This window comes from Dasypus novemcinctus, chromosome 3 (assembly GCF_030445035.2).
Source record: "Dasypus novemcinctus isolate mDasNov1 chromosome 3, mDasNov1.1.hap2, whole genome shotgun sequence".
NCBI lineage: Eukaryota > Metazoa > Chordata > Mammalia > Cingulata > Dasypodidae > Dasypus > Dasypus novemcinctus.
The window spans coordinates 51,303,805-51,326,931 of NC_080675.1; the positions used below are offsets into that span (position 1 = coordinate 51,303,805).

A 23,127-nucleotide genomic window follows, 5' to 3' on the forward strand; every position below is an offset into this window, starting at 1 on the left:
TTGCATTTTCCTGATGACTCATGAAGCACATAATCATGTTTATTGGCCACTTGGATATCCTCCTTTATGAAGTGCCTGAGTCTTTCATCCATTTTTTAAATTGGATTGTCTTTCTATGTCTTATTGATTATAACTTTTTATAACGAAGGAATTTGTCCACTTAATCCCTAAAATTAAAATTTCAACTTAAAAGATTTTTTCTTTTTCTAATGTTTTAAAATGTTACTGATCTTTAATGACCAGAACTGTTACATTCTAGAGCATATGCTAAAAAATAAAGGTACATAGATTTCCATATCTCACATAATGTAACAAAACAATAATAATGAAAGTTTATATAATATTCTCCATTCTGAAAGACAGAGATAGGAGTCCAAGCTCTGTCACTCACAAGCAACAAAGTGTGACTATGGGCAGATTGCATAATTTGTAAGCTTCATTTTGTCCACTTAAAAGGGGATAACTCCTAACTCACAGGGTGAATGTGACTCCTTTGTAAACTGAAAGTGTAAAGGAAATGCAATTTTTATCAGCAGAACACAATGACCTCAAATTCAGCACCTCTATCAGTCTAACCCAAGTATTTTGCAAAATGCCTCACATGCAAGAGGGATTCCATCTTTCTCACTGCTCACAATAACCTTATAAAGTGGATAACATATTATATCCCTTTTATAGGTGAGGGAACTGAGGCTCTAAAAATTATTTGATTAGGTAGAAATACTGTCAGAATATAAGAGAAATTAGCTCCGCCACTGGCTAGTCCAGAGGCATTAAGAAAATCCCTTCACCTCCCCCAGATAATTCTTTTCACCTGCTAAAAGGTAATAATTCTCCCACCAATCTCATGTGTGTTTTTGGCAGAACCAAAATGGCTTAATAGATACTAATTCACTTTGAAAAGGTAAATGTGCTCCACAGAGCCTAGGTACTGGTATCAATAACTCTATGCATCCAGCACATCTTGTCTTCTAGCCCTTGAAGCAAACTTGTAAGCAATTTCATCCACTCGCAGAAATATTTCACCAACTGTCTTCCTATCATGATAGGTATAGGTTATGAATTAAAAGAATGGAATATTTTATTGCTAATTTGACAATGGGTGAGACAGTGGTTGACTATGCAAAAGATTGATTCCCTTCCTGGTACCCACTGAGTACCAGGTGCTGGGCAAGGTGCTTAGAGAAATGACTAATTCCTGGATTGGGAAAGTTAAAAAATGAGCCTGAAACATCATGGCATGCTAGAAAGTAAGGAAGTATTTAAAAATGATTGGGTCAGCCAATAACAGAATATACATTTTTCTCAAGTGCACATAGATAGACCATATGCTAGATCATAAACAAACCTCAATAAATCTAAAAGGGTAGGAATAATATAAAGTATGTTTTCCTACCACAATAGAATGAAATTAGAAATCAATAACAGAAAGAATTTTGGGAAACTCACAGAGAGATGGAAATTAAATAACACACTCATGAATAACCAATGGGTCAAAGAGGAAATCAGAATGGAAATTTAAAAATACCTTTGAGAAGAATGATAATGAAGACACAACATACCAAAATTTAAGAGATGCAGCTAAAGCAGTGATTAGAAGGGGATTTACAATATTAAATGCCTCCATTAAGAAAGGAGTTCTCCAATCTACAATAACCTAAACTTCTACCTTAAGAGACTGGACAAAAAGAAGAACTAAATCTAAAACAAGTAGAAAAAAGGAAATAATAAAGGGTAGAGTGGAAATTAATAGAGAATAGAAAAACAATAGAGAAAAATAAAACTGACAGTCTTCAGCTAGCTTAAACAATAAAAAGAGGATTCTAACTACTAGGATCAGAAATGGACAAGGCAGCACTACTACTGACCTTACAAAAATGAGACTGATTATAAGGAAACAATATGAGCAACTATATGCCAACAAATTTTATAATTTAGATGAAATGGACAAATTAGATGAAAGACACAAACCACTGAAACTGACTCAGGAAGAACAGACAATCAAATAGAACTATAACAAGCAAAGACATTAAATTAATAATAAAAAAAACTACTTATGAAGAAAAGCCCAGACCCAGGTGGCCTCGCTGATGAATTCTACCAAACATTTAAATAAGAATTAATAGGGAGCCATATTAGCAGCGGGTACGCAGGCAGCGGTGGTGGTTTTTCTCCTGGGGAGTAACACAGTCTGGGTGTATCTTGACTCTTCAGTATCTTTACTCCAGAATTACATAAAATTCAGAAAGAATGTCTCGAAAATATGAGTCCAGGACCACTATATTTTCTCCACAAGGTCACTTGTACCAAGCCAAATATGCCTTGGAAGCTATTGGACATGCAGGCACCTGCCTGGGAATTTTAGCAATAATGGTGTTTTGCTGGCAGCAGAGAGATGCAACATACACAAGCTTCTTGATGAAGTCTTCTTTTCTGAAAAAATTTACAAACTCAGTGAGGACATGGCTTGCAGTGTGGCAGGCATAACTTCTGATGCTGATTTTCTGACAAATGAACTGAAGTTCATTGCTCAAAAGTATTTATCACCGTTTCAGGAACCAATTCCTTATGAGCAGCACTGTGGTATCAAACAAGCTTATACACAGTTTGGGAAGAAAACATCCCTTTGGTGTTTCATTGCTGTACATTGGCTGGGATAAGCACTATGGCTTTCAGCTCTATCAGAGTAACTCTAGTGATAATTATGGGGATGGAAAGCCACCTGCATTGGAAACAATAGCTTTGCAGCTGTGTCAATGTTAAAACAAGACTACAAGGAAGGAGAAATGACTTTGAGGTCAGCACTTGCTTTAGCTGTCAAAGTGCTTAATAAGACATGGGTGTTAGTAAACATTCTGCTGAAAAAGTGGAAATTACCACACTAACAAAGAGAACGGAAAGACAGTACTCAGAGTTCTAAAAAAAAAAGAAGTGGAACACTTGATCAAAAAGCATGAAGAAGAAGCTAAAGCTGAGCACGAGAAGAAAGAAAAGGAACAGAAAGAAAAGGACAAATAGAAGACAAAATCAGGGATTTTGTAACTCATTTGGGGCCCCAATTCAGTGTAAATACTGTCCTGAGCTTCACACTGAGAACATTGACTTTTAAAAAAATCTTGTACAGTGAGAAAACAGGACATTAAATTGGGGCTTGGGTCCTTCTGATTTCTGTCCAATTGAATCCTTTATTGTAATGATGATTACTCTTCATAGACATCTTTTTTTTTTTTTTGGAGTAAAACTTGGAAAGAATGGGGAAAAAAAGAATAGCAATTCTTCATAAACTCTTTCAAAAAATGTAAGAGGAAGGAAGACCTCCTAATTCATTCTTTGAGTCCAGTATTATCCTGATTCCAAAACCAGACAAATACATCACAAGGAAAGAAAACTACAGGTCAATATATTTGATGAATATGGATACAAAAATCCTCAACAAAATACTAGAGAATCAAAGTCAGAGACATTTAAAAAGGATTATACACCATGACCAGAGGAATTTGCTACAAATATTCAAGTTTGATTTAACACCTGAAAATCAATTACTGTAATATACCATATCAATAAATGAAAAGAACAGATTACCATTACAATAGTTGCAGAAAAAAACATTTGACAAAATCCAATACTCTTTGATGATAAAAACACCCAACAAACTAAGAACAGGAGGGAACATCCTCAACTTGATTTCATGAAGCATCTGCGAAAACCCACAGCTAACATTATACTAAATGGTGTAAGGCTGGATGCTTTCCTCTTTAGATCAGAAAGAAGACAAGAATGTCTGCTTTTCTTCACAGCTGTTCAACATTATGCTAGAGATCCTAATTAGAACAATTAGATAAGAAAAAGAAGAATTAAAACTATACTGAGAGATGAAATGATCTTACGTATAAAATCCCCCATAAAACACAATTAGAACTAATAAATGAGCTCTATAAGGTTGTAGGACACAAGATCAAAATACAAACATCAATTATATTTATATACTTTGCAATGAACAATATGAAAGCGAAATTCAGAAAACAATTCCATTTTCAATAGCATCAAAAAATACTTAGAACTAAATTTAACAAAAGAAATGCAAAACTTATATTCTGAAAACTACAAAACATTATCACAATTAAAGAAGGTCTAAGTTACTGGAAAAACATTCTGTGTTCATAAATCAGAAGATATAATATTCTTAAAATGGCAGTACTCCCCAAATTGATTGACAGATTCAACACAATCCCAGTAGAATCTCAGCTGATGTATGTCTCTGTAGAAATTAGCAAGTTGATTCTAAAATTCACATGGAATTTCAAGGGACCCAGAATAGTCAAAGCAATCTTGAAAAGAATGACTCATACAAAGCAGTGGTAATCAAGACTCTGTGGTACTGGTATAAGGAGAGACATATAGATTAATGGGCTAGAATTGAGAGTCCAGAAATCTATATATTTACAGTCAACGATTTTGGGCAAGGGTGCCAAAACCATTCAATGGCGGGAAGAATAGTCTTTTCATCAAATGGTGCTGAGACAATTGGATAGACATATGCAAAAGAATGAAGTTAGACAGTTACCTCACACCATATAGAAAACTTAACTCAAATGAACAAAAGACCTAAATGTAAGCATTACAACTTTTCTTCTTTTAGAAGAAAACATAGGGGTTAATCTCCATGGCCTTGAATTAGATAATGGTTTCTTAGATATGACACCAAAAGCACAAGCAACACAAGAAAAAATAGATGAATTGGACTTCAGAAATGATGGGGACATGTCCAAAAGAGTCACCCTGAAGAGGCTCCCAATGTCCAATTTGGACATTGAGCAACAAGAGAAATAGTGATAATAACAAATTATAACCAATAGAATAAATATCCATGAGTCCATATTGATATAAATAAATAATTGAAAAAAGTAAATAAGTGGGGGAGAAGAAAAGTTTTTTGATACAATAGGTTTCCAATTACTAAATGTAAAAGGAATGATGGAAATAGAAAATCACAATCAGGCAACACAGTAATAATTGCTGCAGTTAAAAATCATGAATAGATGCTTGTGGCTGAGCATGAGGGTTCCGTCCTCGCTCAGGCCCAAGAGTCGGGGGGGCTTGCTCCTGCCGAACCACCGGCGGGGGGTGCCCCAAGAGGGAGCACCGGTTCTCCAGGCGTGGGGGACGCGCGGTTGGGGAAAAACCACGGAAACCGCTTGAGCGCAAGAACAGGTCTGCTTTATTACGGAAGTACACTTAGCTATATAGGGTTGGGTAGAGGGAGGGGCGTGATGAAGGGAGGGTTGGCTAAGGGGCGGCTGTGGACAGGCTGAAGCTGATGGATAGATCTGAGGTAAGCAGTTACTGGGGAAGAGGGCAGATTGTAGGTTGGCAATATGGGCGGGACTGGTGGGAAGGACGGCGGGGCTGGAAGGGGAGGAGGGGTGGGGAAAGGCGGCAACAGATGCTAAAATTAGTGGGTAACAGTATGAATGGAAAAGGATATTTCCATAGTCACAAAATATGATACCTACTAGTTACAAAGGGAAATGTAATGTAATGTAATGAGACTTATCGACATTGTTTGCTTCCTGATATGATACACTGAGACAAATACAGTACCACTACTGGGGTATTCTTGCCAAAAATGTAGAATCGGAATCTAACCACAAGGAGACATCAGACAAATACAAGTTGTACAAACAAAACACAAAATAATAACTCACAAGAACTGTGCAAAAGGCAAAGTATAAGGAACTGTCCCAAATTAGAGAAAGTTAAGGAGAGGACAACTAAATGCAGTTGGTGATCTTGGATTGGATCCTGTACTGGAAAAAGTATATGAGTATTACAATTGGTAAAATTCAAATAAGTTTGTAGATTAGTTCATAGCTTTGTATGTATTATCTGAATGTTAATTTCCTGATTTTGACAATTGTGCTGAAGTTAGGTATGATGTTAGCATTTTGGGAAGTTCGGCAAAGGGTATACTGGAATTCTTTTAATGCTTTTTTACAACCTTTTGTTAAGTCAGAAATTTTTTCAAAATGAAAAGTTGAACAACAATACATATATATTAAAATATATGCCCAAATATAAGGATCCCACAGTGTAAAGCTACCCATATTTTCCCAAAGAGAAGATTCCCCCCCACCACCAATTTTTTTTAGCCAACTTGAGCATGTAAGTGTATAAAGCTATGGATGAAATAGTCAAATATCTACTTAACCCATAGTTAATGTACTAATTTAATTACATTTTCATTTGTAAAGTCACATATAAAATAATATATTGCTTTAAAAGATATAGCTTTATCCTCTCTTAAAGAAAACTGTTGCATATACTTCATTATTATCAAGCCAGCAGACAAGAAATGCATACAACGCATGCAGGGTAAGTTCATAAGCAAATAGACATGGGCTCCAGGTCTTTCCTTGTTATTCGTTATTCATGGAGCTGTGCCCTAAGTGGACTGCACAGCCAGAACAGAGTGAGGAATGAACCAGGCCAAAGAAACTCAGTGAGTTCAGTTTACTGCCTTTCTACCACCAGGCTGAAAGAGGGCCATATCAGTACTTGTCACCATTAGACATTTGTGCATCAGGAGTACCCACTTCCATATTCTATGTCACAGTGCATCCTTAGATCTCTAGCACCCTGGGTATGGTTTACTATTGCAGCCCAGGAGGAAGAGAGTTTATGAAAGTGATCAGCAATGTCAAATGCAGCAGACAGACATATTTGGTTGAACTATATGAAAGTGCCATTTGTATGGGTTAAAGTTAATCAAGTGTTGTCCCCTGCATGTGGTTCCCACTGACAGTATGAGGACACCTGAAAATGTGCGTTGAATTTGGCAGATTTCACTGACATTTGTTTCGTGAAATAGTAGGAGGAAGAATCCAAACTGCACTAATTAGAAGTGAATATAGGTGGCCAGGATGTGGGATAAGGGAATAAAGCCTATAATTTTTAGAAGTACAATTATGAAGAAAAAAGCAAGAGAAGGGATACTGGCTAGAGAAGGAGTTAGAACCTAGGTAAGTTGTGTTATTGCTGGTGTTTTAGGAAGGAGGAAATTTGAGCCTATGATGTGGTGGTCTTGTGCTCTGTACTCTACCAGGAGCACTGCTTGATCAGAACGGAAAGCCTTGACCCCCCACCCAAACCAGTACCACCACCATCTCCCAGTGCAATGACACATCTGTCTGACTTGGATGAGCAATTCCATGGAGTCTCCTGACTTGATACATCATCTCTCTCAGGTCTTGTGCTGAATTCCAGTCTGGCAGCATTACTGCCATGTGACATTTACCACACACACATTTTGCATAAGGAACATTTTTGTTGCGGACACAACGCATTCGGGCAGAAGACATTTGAATTTCTTCTTGGAGCAAATGTGTTCAAGATGCCATGTTTATTAGGATGGTGCAATGTTTAATAGGAAGCAGAATCCTTTATCTCTCTTACCAGCATGCAAGCTTGATTAGAGCATGTTTGGTCTACCACTGTAACTCTGCTCCTGGAAAGCAGCTGGCACAGGGTAGGACTCAATGTTTGCTGAATGATTAAAAGGATAACTAACCTCTAGTAATTAAACTAATTAAAGCAAACACATGCCTTTATTTTCCAGTATATTTCATATTTGAAGAAGAAGACAGAGGATTACAAAAACAGAAAAGTCCTCGTCGATACCTCATTAGATCTGTCTTGGGAACTGGTAGCTAAGCAAAGTAAGTAATGTGTCATGGGTGGTCTTTATATGCAAAAATAGATTTTTGTTGTTGCTGTTGTTTCCTTTAAACCAATTTTATTGATTTGCATATAATAAAATGAGCCCATTTTGAGTAGGCAGCTCAGTGGGTTTTTGACAAATGTACAAGCCATCACCACCACAAATGAGAGATACAGAACATTTTCGTTACCCTAAAATTTCCCCATGTTCCTTTTCAGCTCCTACCACTCCACCTCCAGTTCCTGGTGACCATTGATCTGCTTTGTGTCACTAATGATTGGATATAAATGGAATCAAAGAGAGTGTACAGTTTGTGTATCTGTATTTCCCAATGGCTAATGTTGTCAAACATCTTTTCATGTGTTTTTGACCATTTGTATATAATCTTTTGTGGAATATCTAAAACAAATTAGCTTTTGCAACATAACGAATATCACAAACTTAGTGGCTTAAGACAAATCATTTATTTTGTTCACGAATTGGCAATTTGGGCAGAGTTGTTGGAGACAACTCAAGTCTGCTTCAAAGTGGCATCAGTGGGGGCAACTTGAAAGCTGGGAGTAATTCAACAGCTGAGGGCTAGAATTACCCAAAGACTCGCTTAATTGTTTGATGTTGATGGTGGCTTTTAGCTGGAACTCAGGACAGGCTGTTGGCCAGAACACCTCGCCATGAACCTGCTCGGCTTGCTGGGTTCCAAGAGCAAGCATCCCAAAAGAACAAAGTGAAAGTTCATGGCATTTCTATTTCAATCAGAACACTACTTCCACCATACTCTAATGGTCCAGACAGTTCCCCTAGTACAAGGGGAGGGAACAAAAACCTCACCACTGAACAAGAGAGGTGTCAGCATCATGTTAGAAGAAAGCATATGGGATGAAATACATTGTGGGGCCATCTTTGGAAAATATAATTTGCCACATGTCTGTTCAAATTTTTACTTATTGTGTTGTATAGTTTGCATTCTTATTGCATTAAAATAATTATTTATATATTTTTGGGGAAAAAAGGCTTTTGTTAAGCCTATGGCTGACTTCACTTTCTTAATGGTGTCTTTAAAAGAGCAAAACTTTTTCATTTGGATAAAGTCCACTTTAGCTCTTTTGCCTGTTAGAGTTAGTGTTTTTTGTTTCTTAAGACATTTTTGCCTCCTCCCAGGTCTGTAAGTTTTCTCCTATGTTTTCTTCTATAAGTTTTTAGTTTTAGCTTTCATTTCTGGTCTCTGATTCATTTCAAGTTAACTTTTTGATATGGTTTGAGTTAAGAATTGGATTTTATTTTTTTCCATATGCATATCTAGTAGTTCTAGCACTATTGTACTACCTTGGCAAATCTCTCAAAAATCAATTTTATGCATCTGGTCCTTTATTCTGTTGACTTTACACCAATACTATACTGTCCTGATTACTGTAGCTTCATAATAATCGTAGAAATCAGATAGTATTAGCTCTCCACTGTTATGCTTCTTTTTCAAAATTATTTTGGCTATTCAAGGCCTTAAATTTCCATTCAAATTTTTAAATCAGCTTAATATCTACAAAAGATCCTGTTGGGAATTTAATGGGTTTGTATTGAATCTATAAATCAATTTGGGAGAACTGACATCTTAACAATATTAAGTCTTCCAATCCAAGAACATATTATATAACTCCATCTATTTAGGTTTTCTTTAATTTATCTCAGTAATGCTTTGCAGTTTTGAGTGTCATGCCAGGGGTCCCAAGACCACCCTCAGGCTCAATAATTCACTAGAAAGACTCATTGGACTCAGAGTTGTTATGCTCATAGTTACAGTTTATTGTAGTGACAAATACAAAGTAAAATCAACAAAGGGAAAGGGCACAAGGGTTGACATCCAGAGGAAACCCAGCACAAGCTTGCAGGTATCTCTCCCAGTGGAGGTGCAAGGATGCATTTAATTTCCCTAGCAAACATGTGTACCAACACATGCAGAGTGTTGTCAACCAGAAAGTTCCCCTTGGCTTGGATGTTCAGGGTATTTATTGGGCCTCTCATATAGCTTATAGCATCTCTGTGACTGACCTCAGTTACTCAAGCTCCAGAGAGAAAGGAGATGTTCACATTATCAGCATAAACAATCTGGACAAACTTGTCACCTTGGTTCAAGGCCTCAGGCGTGCAAAAACACTCTTACAGAAAGAGCATTCCAAGAACTCAGTTCCCAGGAATGAGACAAGTTCAATCCTTAGGAATGTGCAGAATTTGAGCAACCCAGGCCTCCTGAGATAACACTTTTCCATATAAGTATACAAGTATTACATATTATTTTCTAAAATTTATTATCAACATTTTTTATGATATTGTAAATGGTTTGCTTTAATTTCACTTTAAAACTGACCTTGTATCTTGTGAAATTGACAAAATACATTTTGCTCTGGAATCTATTTTTGTAGATTTCTTAGAGCTTTCTATATAAATAATGATATATGCAAGTAAAAGCAATATGTCTTCTTTTCCAATCTGCATGCCTTTCATTTCCTTTTCTTGCCTTATTGCATTGGCCAGGACCTCCAGTATAATATTGAATAGAAGTGGTAAAAGCAAATACCCTTGCCTTTTTCCTTTTGCAAGGGGAAACAGTCAGTCTTTCTCTAGGAAATCTGGTATTAGCTGTAGATTTTATATAGATGCCCTTTATCAGGTTGAGGAAGTTCCTTTCTATTCCTATTTTCCTGTGAGTTTTAACCATGAAAAGGTGCTGAATTGGTCTGAAGTTTTCTCTGCATCTATTAGGATGCTCTTATGGTATTTCTCCTTTGTGCTGTTAATACGGTAAGTTACATTAATGGATTTTTGAATGTTAAGCCAACCACCCATTCTTTGAATATAACACACTTGTTCAAGAGTTAACATTTTAATATTTGTTTCACTCAGTTTGTTAATACTTGTTATGGATTTTTGCATCTGAGAGCAAGAAGGCCTTTTTGTGTTTGGAAATACCTCCCTATATTGTGGTCTAGAAAGTACCTCCAGCAGAAAGCTGGGTGATCATAAGGCTAACTTTGTTTCCCTTCTGTCAGGTATCACAGTCTATTTACAAGTATCTGGAAATATTTATTTGATAGATTTTGTCCCATTTTCTACTTGTTTACAATGTAAGGACAGGAATGATCCAGTTATTCTGTCATTTCAGGAAGCAGACATATTTAGATAATAATTTTTGAAAGACAAAAACAAGTAGCATTACTTTTATAAAAACATTCAAATTGTTTCAGTAACCTTTGTATTTTAAAAATCTTTATATTTAGCACAATATATGGATTTGTGGGCTGAATTCCAGGCCTCAGTCAAGGTAAGTATTTTTGTGTTGCTTCTATAAACATCATATAATTTCTGAAAATGTTAACCCGTATTGTTTGTGTGTGTGAGTGTATGTACGTGTGCATATGCATGCATGAGGGAAGCTGGTCAACATTGGTGGTATGTGTATGACAACCGCTGTGACCATTACAACCTAATATGTGTCCTTTGTGCCAAGGGTCGCTATGAAATCCTAATCCTTTAGGAAACTGTTTTCCTACTCTACTACTTCTGATAAAGTGGAATGACTTTTTTCTTCAAGCTTAGATTGGGTATATTTTGTTTCAGAACAAAATTGTCAGTTCTGAGCTCAGTCTATCTTCCGTGTTTTACCAGCTGTGAGAACCCCTGCAACACCCCCACACCCTGCCTAGAATTAGGGAGGCTGGGGTTTAAGTCCTGGCTCTGCCACTTTAATGTTTACATCTAATCCTTGTTTAACCCTCAAACCACTGGATACAGAAGGTGTTAGTAATGCCTTTTTCAGTTGAAGATCACAGAGTTTAAGTAACTTGCCCCAAACCCAAGTGGTTAGTGTATGGGGATTTAGAACTCAGATACAGCTTGACTCTCAAATTCTTTCTCTTAAGCTTTAAGCCATGCTGAATCAATTCCCTCTACAATTCTGTACTGCTCTGAGGGTGTACAGCTTTTTATGTCACCACCACCAACCCCTACCCAGTTACAAAGTTGAGTTCAGTGAGCATTCTATTAAGTATTCCCAAGGATAGTCTTTTTTTTTTTTTTTGAGACATTTTATAGAACTTTATGAAATTCCTGTGTACACACACCCATTTTATATAGCTATTACTAATTTTGCCTGTTTTTTGTTTTGGACATGATTCACTCAGAATATGTTTTTATTTATTTTATTGTAATTTATATTCACACACCCCCAAATGTCATTTTTTAAGGTCTTGGTGGACAATAGCAAGGAGACCATGAAAGAAATACAAAATTTAATAGGAAAGCTATGGGAAAGAGATGAAAAAATTGACCAAATCAGTGCTTGGCTACAAGGGAGTCTTGAAGAATTGTGTGCTATTAAAGAAAAGGAATCGCTAACAGACCTTGGTAAGCAACATCTCCGAGTCGTTGGTTACATTCATACTCCTGGAGACAGTATCTCTGGTTGGCCAGCAATCTTTGGGGTCTTGGATTTTAATGTCGCATATAGTGACATCTCCTTTCTCTTCTGAGTTCTGTTGACACTCAGCTTTTGGCTCTTCCCCAGGGCTTCTCCTCTGCCTCACTTTCGTGCAGTTTGAAAAAGGACTCCAGTAATCAGATTAAAGCTCAACTTTATTCAGTTGGGCCAGACCTTAACTGAAGTAACATATTGAAGAGCTCATATTTACAATGGGTCTATACCCACAGGACCAGGGGGTGGGACTTGAACATTCCTTTTGTAGGGAACATGATTCAATCCCCAACAACTGGTGGCAATCATCAGGAGGAAAAAGATGCAAATTAAATAGTTTGCCAATCCATCACAATAAATCACAACAGAGTATCCAACTGAGCATTGCTATTCATTTGGTGCAGCTGTATTGGCCATTTCTCCCTTTCACCTCTTTGAGTTTTATCTTTTTAAATCTGACTTTTAACATTTTCCAGAGAAGTCTTTTACTCTTTTACTCTGTTGACTTCTTAAACAGAAAATACTGAACATAATTTTAGCTTTCCTTCCTGAGTTGAATTTAGCATTATAAACAATTGTTGCCTTTTAGAAAAATCTAGTGAAGTGTTCCCGGGCTTCTGTGACGTTAGACATCCTGGCTAGCGTGCTGGTCTCATGAACAAGCAGCCCACTTTCTCTAGATGGTTATCAACTTCATCCTCAATTCCTGTGTTAAAATCAATTTAGGGATCAGATGTGGCTCCAGAGGCTGAATGCCTACTTTCCACATGGGAGGTCCTGGGTTCCATCCCCAGTGCCTCCTAAAAACAAATAAAGAAGAAAACCAGCAAGCAAACAAATGAAAATACCAACTTGGGAGCTAATGTGGCTCAGTGGTTGAGTAGCGGCTTCCCATATACAAGGTCTGAGGTTCAATCCCCTGCCCCAATACCTTAAAAAAAAAAAAATCAATTTAGACATGAAATCCTTACAACTCTGTCCAGATTTCGGCAGCAGTGAGAAATGGGAGAGGGTGGGGGAAAAGGAGGGAGAACAGAGCATAGAGGAGAAATTGATGAAATAGAAACAATATCATATATCAAGTATACAGATCTATTAGGGATTGTTTAAGTCGAGTTTTCAAGAGTATACTGCAAGACGTAGAAAATAAGATGGGACAAAAAAAATAAAAAGAGTGATAGGATTAGGGACATCCCAGTATTTAATAAAACCAATGTTTGGGGGATTCTGGATAGCAGAAGAAATAATGTTTTCTGTTACAATGATGGGTTTTGTAGGTAAACCTTTTACCAGCTGAAAAGTTGTTTTGATGGTTTGGGTCCTGATGGTACTTACTATCTTCAAGTGTGGTATACTCTTGTGGGCTTTGCTTCTCTTTGCCTTCTCTTGGCTCTGCCTGGCAGTTCCCTGCAGCTATAGATCAAGCAGAATTTTAAGAGCTAAGGATTAGTTGCGCTTCTTTCACATGGGAGAATTTTCAATTTTTATTTGCAACCTGATGGAATCTTTGCATCAGAACAAACTTAAATAGATGGGATTGAAACACTGTGTCCCACTGGATGACTAATATGATGTCCCCCTTTTCATATATTTTGATGATCATCTTATCTTATAAATAAGCTTTCCAAAGTGGAGAATTGCAGTGTGGAAATAAAGGAAGACCGTCCACATAGCAGAGTCTATTTATTCAGAGCTTGTTATAGCAAGGGAGTCAGTCACCATAACATGCCTTTTTAAATTTTTTAATTTTTTAATTTTTAAAGAAGCTTTAGATTACATAAATGTTTCTTTATGCCCCCTCCCCCTCCCAAACTTTCCCACATTAACAATATCTTTCATTAGTGTGGTATACATTTAATACAATTTATGAACACATTTTGAAGCATTGCTACTAACCATGGACTATAGTTTACACTCTATCTTGCAGTTTTGTAAGTTTTGACAAAATATACAATGGCCTATATCCATCATTTCAATGTCATGCAAGCCAATTCCAATGTCCCCAAAATGCCCCCATATTATACCTATTCTTCCCCCTTCCTCCCCTCAGAAACTTGGGTGGCCACTGCCTTTATATCAGTGATAAAAGTTCTTCCATTACTAGAATAAGTCTATAATAAAATGATAGTAAGTCTACTGTAGTCCATTGTTCATTCCTCAATCTTGAGGATTTTAGGATGGTCATGAGCACTCTGTTTCTAATTGAGAGGGGGGCTTCCGTCCCAGGGGCAGATGGACGGAACTATCTTGCTTGCAATTTCAGGCACTGTTGTCTATCATCATCTCCTTGTTAGTTGTGCTGGGTGAGTCAATAAACTGGAGAGTAGATATTGTAACTCTGCTGAGATTCAGGGCTCAATTGGCATATTAACAGACCAAAGATTTAAGTCTCTGGGACATCTATTTAACAAGTATAGTGTTAATTATAGGTTCAAATAAAAGGGGCAGAAACTATAAATGAGTCTAACTTTGTTACACAAGGAGCATAAATTCCAGATTAAGGCACACTGTTATGGTGCCAAATTCCTGAGTTTGTCTGGAACAAGAATCTTTTGAGAACACAGGTGGTTCCTAATAAAAGGAAACAGACCAATATGTCAAGTCCTCAATGTTATTGCAAGTAACTATGAATCATATGCTTCAAAAATGGAAACTTAGTGGTTACTATAGGTTCTGAGGTGAGGGGGAGGGAAGAATAGAAAATGGAACACTGGATATTTTTAGGCATTAGAATTATTCTCCATGATCTTGCAATAATGGGTACAGGCCATTTTAAATCTCATCAAAACCTATAAAAGTGTAAGGTCCAAATGTAAACCATTGACCATGGTTAGTAGCAATGCTTCAATATTTGTATATCAATTGTAACAAATGTACCATGCACATGTAAAAAGTTATTAACAGCAGAGAGTGGAAAAGAGGGAGGGCATGGCATATATGGGAATCTGCTATATTTTCTATGTGACTTTTCTGTAACCTAAAGCTTCTTTGAAGATAAAATGGAAAAAATAAGACATTGGGGGAATACATGAAGAAACTGTTACTTTACATACAGATCTTACAGTGATGAAAAACACAATGTCTAAAAAATTTATATTTCAATTTAAAAATTTTTTGCATTTTATTTGTGATTTCAAAGCTATTATTTCATTTTCTTATTAATTTTATTTGGTTATTTTGTTGACTTCATTCTTCAAGAGGTTTTTGAATCACAGAAGGGTCACAACTATGGCAGAGGAAGATCACTGGTGTGGAGTGTCAGTGATGGAAAGATGTGTAGGGAGAGGTGCACCTGGGGCATGCCTCTAAAACATATGAATATGTTCCAGTGTTCAAGGGGCATTGTCTCTGTGAGTGGAGACCCATGCAATAACCAAAAGAATATTGAATTCCCATCCTGGGTAGCCCTGCTACATAATCTAATAGAATGGCAAGAATCCCCCAAGTACAAGGGCAGTGGTGCCTAGTGAAGGAAGACAGACCATTACTCAAGGCCCTTGATATTGATGATTGTACTTATGAACATTTTCTTGTGAAAATGAAACTTAGTCTAGTATTGAATATTGGTTAAGAGTTACCTCCTGAAAGCCTCCTTGTTGCTCAAATGTGGCCTCTCTCTAAGCCAAACTCATCATATAAATGCACTACTTTCCACACCCTTCTCTCCCAACCTCCCCCCCACCTTGGGACAAGAGTCCCAGGAATGAGCCTCCCTGGCACTGAGAGATTATTACCAAGCACTACCCAGCAATGCATCTGGCAGAAGACCTTGACCAAAAGGGGGAAATAAAATACAAATGAATTTTTATGACTAAGAGATTTCAAAGTGAGTCAGGAGATCATTCCAGAGGTTATGATTACGCATGTCTCAACAGTATGTTATTGACTGCCACAGTAAACAGTATCTCAATCAGCAGGACTCCTGAGGGCTCTAGAGACATCCAGACACTATAAACAGGGCAGACAAGCTAAGGAATTCTGAACCCTGTCATAACTTGCCTTTGGCAGTGTCTCAAATGCATCCAGAGGAGTGAGAAAGCTTTATAGTGGAAAAAAGGGGGAAGACTTCAGGTGTGTTCTGATGGAAGGTAGTTGGCAAGGGGAAGCTAGTGGTGGGCTATCTAGAAGTGGGGCACTTAGATGATTGACTTGGTGAGCATATTTGGTTTACTCTGCTTGGTCCTGAGATGGAAACAAGGTAAAAAAAAAAAAAAAGCAAAGCTGGCAGTCCTATGTTCAAATTTTGACTGTTATGGCCAATTACTGTAGAAGTTGTGGATCAGAGTTTGATGGTCAAATATGGTCTTGCCATTGTCAGTTTATACATGGCAGCAGTATACCAGAAATGGGTTGGCTTTTACAACGGGGACTTATTAGCTAACAAGCTTACAGTTCTAAAGTTATGAAAATGTCCAAATCACAGCATCATCAAGGTGATACCTTATTCCTGAAGACTGGCTGCCAGCAATCCTGGACTCCTCTGTTATAGGGCAAGGCACATGGTGGCATCTGCTGGTCTCTCCCTTCTATCCAGGTTTCATTGCTTCCAACTTCTTGCTTCTGTGGCTTTCTCGCTCTCTTTGAATTTCATTCTTTTATAAAGGACTACAAGAAGAGGATTAAGATCTACCGTGAATGAGATGGGTCACATCTTAAGATCCTACTCACCAAAAGATTCTACTTACAATGGGTCCACACCCACAGGAATGGACTAACCTTAAGAAGATAATTTTCTGGGGTTCATATAGCTTCAACCATCACATTAATTCTATTATTTTCTTATTTCTGTTACCTATTTCATTTATTTCTGCTCTTGTCTTTATTTCCTTTTTTCTGCTTTCTTTGGGTTTATTTTGCTGGTCTTTTTCTAGTTCCTCCAGATTTTGTGGCTGGGTCTTTAATTTTAGCTCTTTCTTTTTTAATGTAAGTATTCAGGACCAAATATTTCTCTCTCAACTCTGCCTTCACTGCATCCCATGAGTTTTGATATGTTGTGATCTTGTTTTTATTAATCTCAAGATAGTTACAGATTTCCCTTGCAACTTCTGACTGATATTGTTTATGAGTATGTTATTTAGCTTCCATATATTTGAGGATTTTCCAGTTCTCTGCCTATTATTGATTTCCAAGATGCTTTCATAATTTCAATCTTTTTAAATTTATTGAGACTTGTTTTATGACCTAACATGTGGTCTATTAGCAGAATGATCCATACGCACTTGAGAAGAAAGCATGTCCTGCTGCTTTTGGGTGCAGTGTTCTGTGTATGTCTGTTATTACTAGTTCATTTATCAAATTCTCTGTTTCCTTACTGATCTTTTGCCTAGATGTTCTATCTATTGATGTGAGTGGTGTATTGATGTCTCTAACACTTATGTCAGAGGTGTCTATTTCTCCTTTCAGTTTTGCCAGTATTTGCTTCATGTATTTTGGGACACGGTAGTTAGGTGCACAAATATTTATGATTATTATTTCTTCTTGGTAGATTAGATTGACTCTTTGTTGATATATAGTGTCCTTTTAGTCTCTTTAACAGCTTTTGACTTAAAGTCTATTTTGTTTGATATTAATATAGCTACCCCAGCTCTTTTTTGGTTACTATTTCCATGGATTATCTCTTTCTATACTTTCACTTTCAACCTATGTGTTTTTGGGTCTAAGATGATTCTCTTGTAAACAAGATATAATTGGTTCATTTTTCTAAAATAGTCTACTTTGCCAATCTGTGTCTTTTGATTGGGGAATTTAAACCCTTAATATTCAGTGTTATTACTGTAAAGGCAGTACTTACTTCAGCCATTTTGTTCTTTGAATTTTATATCATATCGTTTTTTGATTTTCTGTTCCTTTACTGCAGCCTCCTTTTTTATATAGTTAATCTTTTGTGATGTATCTGACTGATCCCTTTCTTATTTCTGTTTCTGTATATTTTTAAAATACTTTCCTTTTGATTATCCTGGGGTTTGTATTATATAACCTACATCTATAATCTACTAATTTGAAAAGATACCAATTTAACTTCAATAGCATACATGTTCTCTGCTCCCATATCCCTCTGTTTCCTCTTTTTATCTTGTTTTTGTCCCACATTACCCTTTTATATTTTGCAGTCCATTATCAAGATATATGACTTTTTCTTATTTAATTGTATTCTGACTCTTAAAGGAATCAAAGTGTAGAGGTACATATTGAAGATATAGTAGTATTTGGTTTTGCATATATCCTTTTAATTTCCTTTAATGAAGATCTTCACTTCTTCACAGTACTCAAAGCTACTCTCTAATGTCTTTTCCTTTCAACCTGAAGAACTCCCTGTTGAATTCTTGTAGGGTAGGTCTTTTGTTGACAGTCTTTGAGTTTCTGTTTATCTGTGAATATTTTAAACTCTCTCTCATATTTGAAGGGCAGTTTTGCCAGATAAAGAATTTTCCCTACAGTTTTTTCTTTCAGTAATTTAAATATATCATACTGCTGCATTTTCACCTCCATGGTTTCTGATGAGAAATCTGCACGTAGTTTTATTGAGGATTCCTTGTATTTGATGAGTCATTTTTCTCTTCCTCATTTCAGAATTCCCTCTTTCTCTTTAGCATTTGACATTCTGATGAGTATGTCTCAGAATAGATCTATTAGGGTTTATTCTTTTTGGAGTACATTGCACTTCTTGGACATGTATATGTATGTCTTTTATAAGAGTTGGGAATTTTTGGCCATTATTTCCTTAAATATTCTTTCTGCTCCTTTTCCCTTCTCTTCTCCATCTGAGATACCCATGATGCATGTGTTTGTATGCTTCATGCTGTCATTCAAGTCCCCGAAACACTGTTCAATTTTTTTCTATTCTTTCCTACCTATTCTTCTGACTACATGATTTTGATTGTCCTGTATTCTAGTTTGCTGATTCTTTGCCTGTTCAAATCTTCCCTTTTATGCTTCAAGTATATTTTTTCTTCCCCTCCCTTTCCCCCTCCATGCCCCGCTGGTTTTTGTTTTTTGTTTTTGCTGTCTGTGTCCATTTGCTGTGCGATCTTCTGTATCTGTTTTTCTTTTCGTCTTCTCCTCTTGTCTTTCTCCAGGATTTGATCCTGGGAACCTCAGATACGGAGGGAGAGTCCCTGTCAATTGTGTCACCTCAGTTCATGGTCTCTGCTGCACTTCACCTTGACTCTCCTCTTTGTATCTCTTTTGTTGCATCATCATCTTGCTGCGTGACTCACTTGCATGGGCACTGGCTCACTGCATGGGCACTGGCTCACTGCACAGGCACTCAGCTCACCATGTGGGCACTGGCTCGCCATGTGGGCACTCACTCACCATGCAGGCACTCAGCTCACCGTGCAGGCACTCAGCTTGCCTCACAGGCACTTGGCTTGCCACATGGGCACTCAGTTCACCATGTGGGCACTCAGCTCACTGCACGGCCACTCGGCTCGTCGCAGGGGCACTTGGCTTACCATGTGGGCACTGGCTCACCACACAGGCACACTTTCTCTTCTTCTTTTTCACCAGGGGCCCTAGGGATCGAACCCGGGTCCTCCCATATGGTAGGCAGAGGCCTTATCACTTGAGTCACATCCACTTCCTCAAGAATATTTTTAATCTCCCTTATTGTGCCTTTTCATTCCTATTTCTTCTTTATGCTCACACATATATATTTTTTTCATTCTTTATTTTTATTTTTTTATTTTTATTGACTTTGTAATAATATTACATTAAAAATATATATGTGAGGTCCCATTCAACCCCCCCCCCCACCTCCCCCCCCCCCCCCCCCAGCAACACTCGTTCCCATCATCATGACACATCCATTGGATTTGGTAAGTACATCTTTGGGCACCTCTGCACCTCATAGTCAAACGTCCACATCATGGCCCATACTCTCCTCCATTCCATCCAGTGGGTCCTGTGAGGATTTACAATGTCCGGTGATTGCCTCTGAAGCACCATCCAGGGCAGCTCCATGTCCCAAAGACGCCTTCACCTCTCATCTCTTCCTGCCTTTCCCCATACCCATCAGCCACCATGTCCACTTTTCCCAATCCAGTGCCACCTCTTCTATGTGGACATTGGATTGGTTGTGTCCATTGCACCTCTATGTCAAGAGGAGGCTCAGATTCCACCTGGATGCTGGATGCAATCCTCCCACTTTCAGTTGTAATCACTCTAGGCTCCATGGTGTGGTGGTTGTCCTTCTTCAACTCCATCTTAGCTGAGTGTGGTAAGTCCAATAAATCAGATTGTAGGTGCTGGAGTCTGTTGAGGCTCAGGACCTGGCTATCACCTTGCCAGTCCAGAGATTCAAATCCCCTAAATATATCTTAAACCCCAACATTAACTGCACCTCCAGCACATTAGCATGAAAGTCTTATGAAGGAAGATCCCATCTGAGTCCAGATTCATCACACATAAACACCATTTCCAAAGAGGGGCCATCTGACCTGGTAGTTAACCCCATCGGCCATGACCATAACTCCCATGGGTCTCTTTAGCCCTCAAAGGAACCAATATCTGGGGGTTGTATCTGCTTTATCTGTCTCTCTGACTCTGCTCAGTTGTGCATGAGGGCAATCCTTCTGCCAGCCTCCAGACTCTTTTTTAGAAACTCGTAGCCATATAAACTCATTTCTCCTTTCCATTTCCCCCTTACTTTAGGTCAAACAGCATTTTAAAGTCATGTTATTTTATGTAGACAGGGATATTCTGCTGATCCGCATTGAACCTTCCGTATAAGGTCATTTTCCAGTTGCATCATCAGTTGGTAGTTGATAGTGGTCCCTCGGTGCCAGGGAGGCTCATCCCCGGGTGTCATGTCCCACGCTGGGGGGAAGGCATTGCATTTACATGCTGAGTTTGGCTTCGAGACTGGCCACATTTGAGTAACATGAAGGCTGACAGGAGGAAATTCCCAGGCACAATGTTGCTCTAGGCCTTGTTCTTATTTTAGGCTTATCAGCTCACAAGCATAGTCATTAGCATCAGGGGCTCACTGTTGAACCCTCACTCCCTCCCGGTCCCCGCCGCTGTACCTGGGAGACTGTCGCTGCTCCCCTAGGGACCACGACATAGCACCATTGGCCAGGAACCCAGTACCCCCCCTGCTGTGGTTTTTAATTGTTGCCACTATGAGTATATCCAAACATTACCATGCACCCTGGACATATGTTCTGTACAGCTCCCTGTCAGCCATATATCACCTGTCATTGGTATCCCATACCAGTATCCCTCCATTGCCATTGTTGAAACACTCTGTGATCCAGAACTCCCTGAAATTTGAAGCCCAATATAATGTCATGGTCCCTTACTAGGGAATGGCATATAGCGATGGGTTTAAAGGTTAGATAGAGAACTTGGATAAAGTTAGATAAAGAACTTAGATAAAGAATGTTGACTTGAAAAAATTCTACATCCTATCTTTTTCTTTTTTTTTTTTTTTTCCCCTAATTATTCAGCTTCTCTTCACAGGAGTCCTAGACCACAGCAATGCATATATATAATATACAGCACTCCCATACATCCACCACAAAACCTTTTTCCTTCCACAGCGATACTCTTACACCCTATTCACATCATATTTACTTAACGTGATGTACAGAGTCTGAGACATTAGCTTTCTAACAAGGTGACATCTGTGCTTACATTATACACATATATTTTTAATATCCTTTACCTCTATATCCACCATTTGTTTATTTCTATCTATATTTCCCTTCATCTTCTTTAATTGATTTAGGAGATTTATTCAAACTTCTTTAATTAGTTGTTCCAAAGTCTGTGTCTCCTATGTTTTAATTTGTTCCCTTGAATGAGCCATAGCTGTTTTTAAGTAAAGCTTGTAATTGTTTGCTGATGCCTGGGCATCTGATTATTTTGATGTGTTAACTCTGAAGGTAATTTTCTCTCTCTTGTCTAGGGTTTTGTTGTTGAATGGTTTTGTATTAAAGCTTTTCTTTGATGCTTGGCTCAAATTATTTTGGACCTTTAGGGTAGCCCATGTTTAACTCTTCAGATTTTTCTCAGCAATTCTACACCTGATTCTTGCCCTGTATATAAACTACAATTTTTAAGATTGTCTTTTTGTGTGCAATTGTTTCACCTCTAGGAGAGACCTTCCTTTCCTCTGTTCCTCCTCTGGGAATCCTGATCCATTCTGTCTGGTTTTGTGCAGAATTTTCTCCCTAGTTCCTATGATTTGTTTAAATTCCCTCATGCAGTGTCCCCTTTTCATTACATTATTCAGTTCTGGGTCCCATCCTGTCTTACAGCAGTTCAGTTTCCCCACCTTTTTCTTCCTTCTGTCATGAGGCTTTCTCCCTCAGTTTCTTTCCTTAGGGTATCTCACCCTGGAGAGCCAGATGGGGGCAATCCGGAAAAGTCCATTTTACATTTAGGACTCCAGCAGAGACTAGGTTGTGTGCACCACTTACCAACAGTTCTACTGTGGTCTCTTTTTGCCCTGGGGGCACTTTTGTGTGTGACACTCCTTAGCCACTTGTGTTCTGCCCTGAGTCTCTGCAGACTCAGGTCTCTGTCTGGATATATGTGGAGTTCTAACTTGCTGCTGTGAGTGTCTCTGTGGTCTGCATCTGCAGCAGGATGAATCCAGGGCATACTGTGTCTGCATTCTTAAGCTGTGTGGGAACAAGGGAAAGGGAGGGGTCTAAAATGGCATATCCGGGATGTAAATCTCCTACTTGATTTTGGTGTTTTCTTTTTCTTTGAGTCAGCATTTGTGAACTCCTTCTCCCATCTCTATTGTACTAGAGAGTTATAAACAAGTGCAATTTGTCCTTTTATTGATTCTGAGGGGAGATTTTTCCAGATGTCTTATGACCCCATGTTGATGATATCACACTCCTTCAAGGTTTTACTGGTATATGGCCATGTTCATTTATGTAGATATTATCTGTGGCTACTTTTTTGCTACAATGGAAGATTTGAGTGTTGCTGC

General features: G+C 38.1%; 1 protein-coding gene and 1 pseudogene across 1 annotated transcript in view; both read left to right on the forward strand.

Annotated features, from left to right (window-relative positions):
• Nucleotides 1-12,237, forward strand: part of CCDC175 (coiled-coil domain containing 175) — a 71,906-nt gene extending 59,669 nt beyond the window's left edge. Inside the window, exons 17-19 of the mRNA XM_058288917.1 lie at nucleotides 7,616-7,715; nucleotides 10,987-11,030; nucleotides 11,953-12,237. Of these exons, the coding sequence (XP_058144900.1) occupies nucleotides 7,616-7,715; nucleotides 10,987-11,030; nucleotides 11,953-12,237 (429 nt within the window). The remainder of the gene's footprint in view (nucleotides 1-7,615; nucleotides 7,716-10,986; nucleotides 11,031-11,952) is intronic.
• Nucleotides 2,251-3,018, forward strand: LOC101431180 (proteasome subunit alpha type-4 pseudogene; annotated as a pseudogene).
• Nucleotides 12,238-23,127: the final 10,890 nt, after the last annotated feature.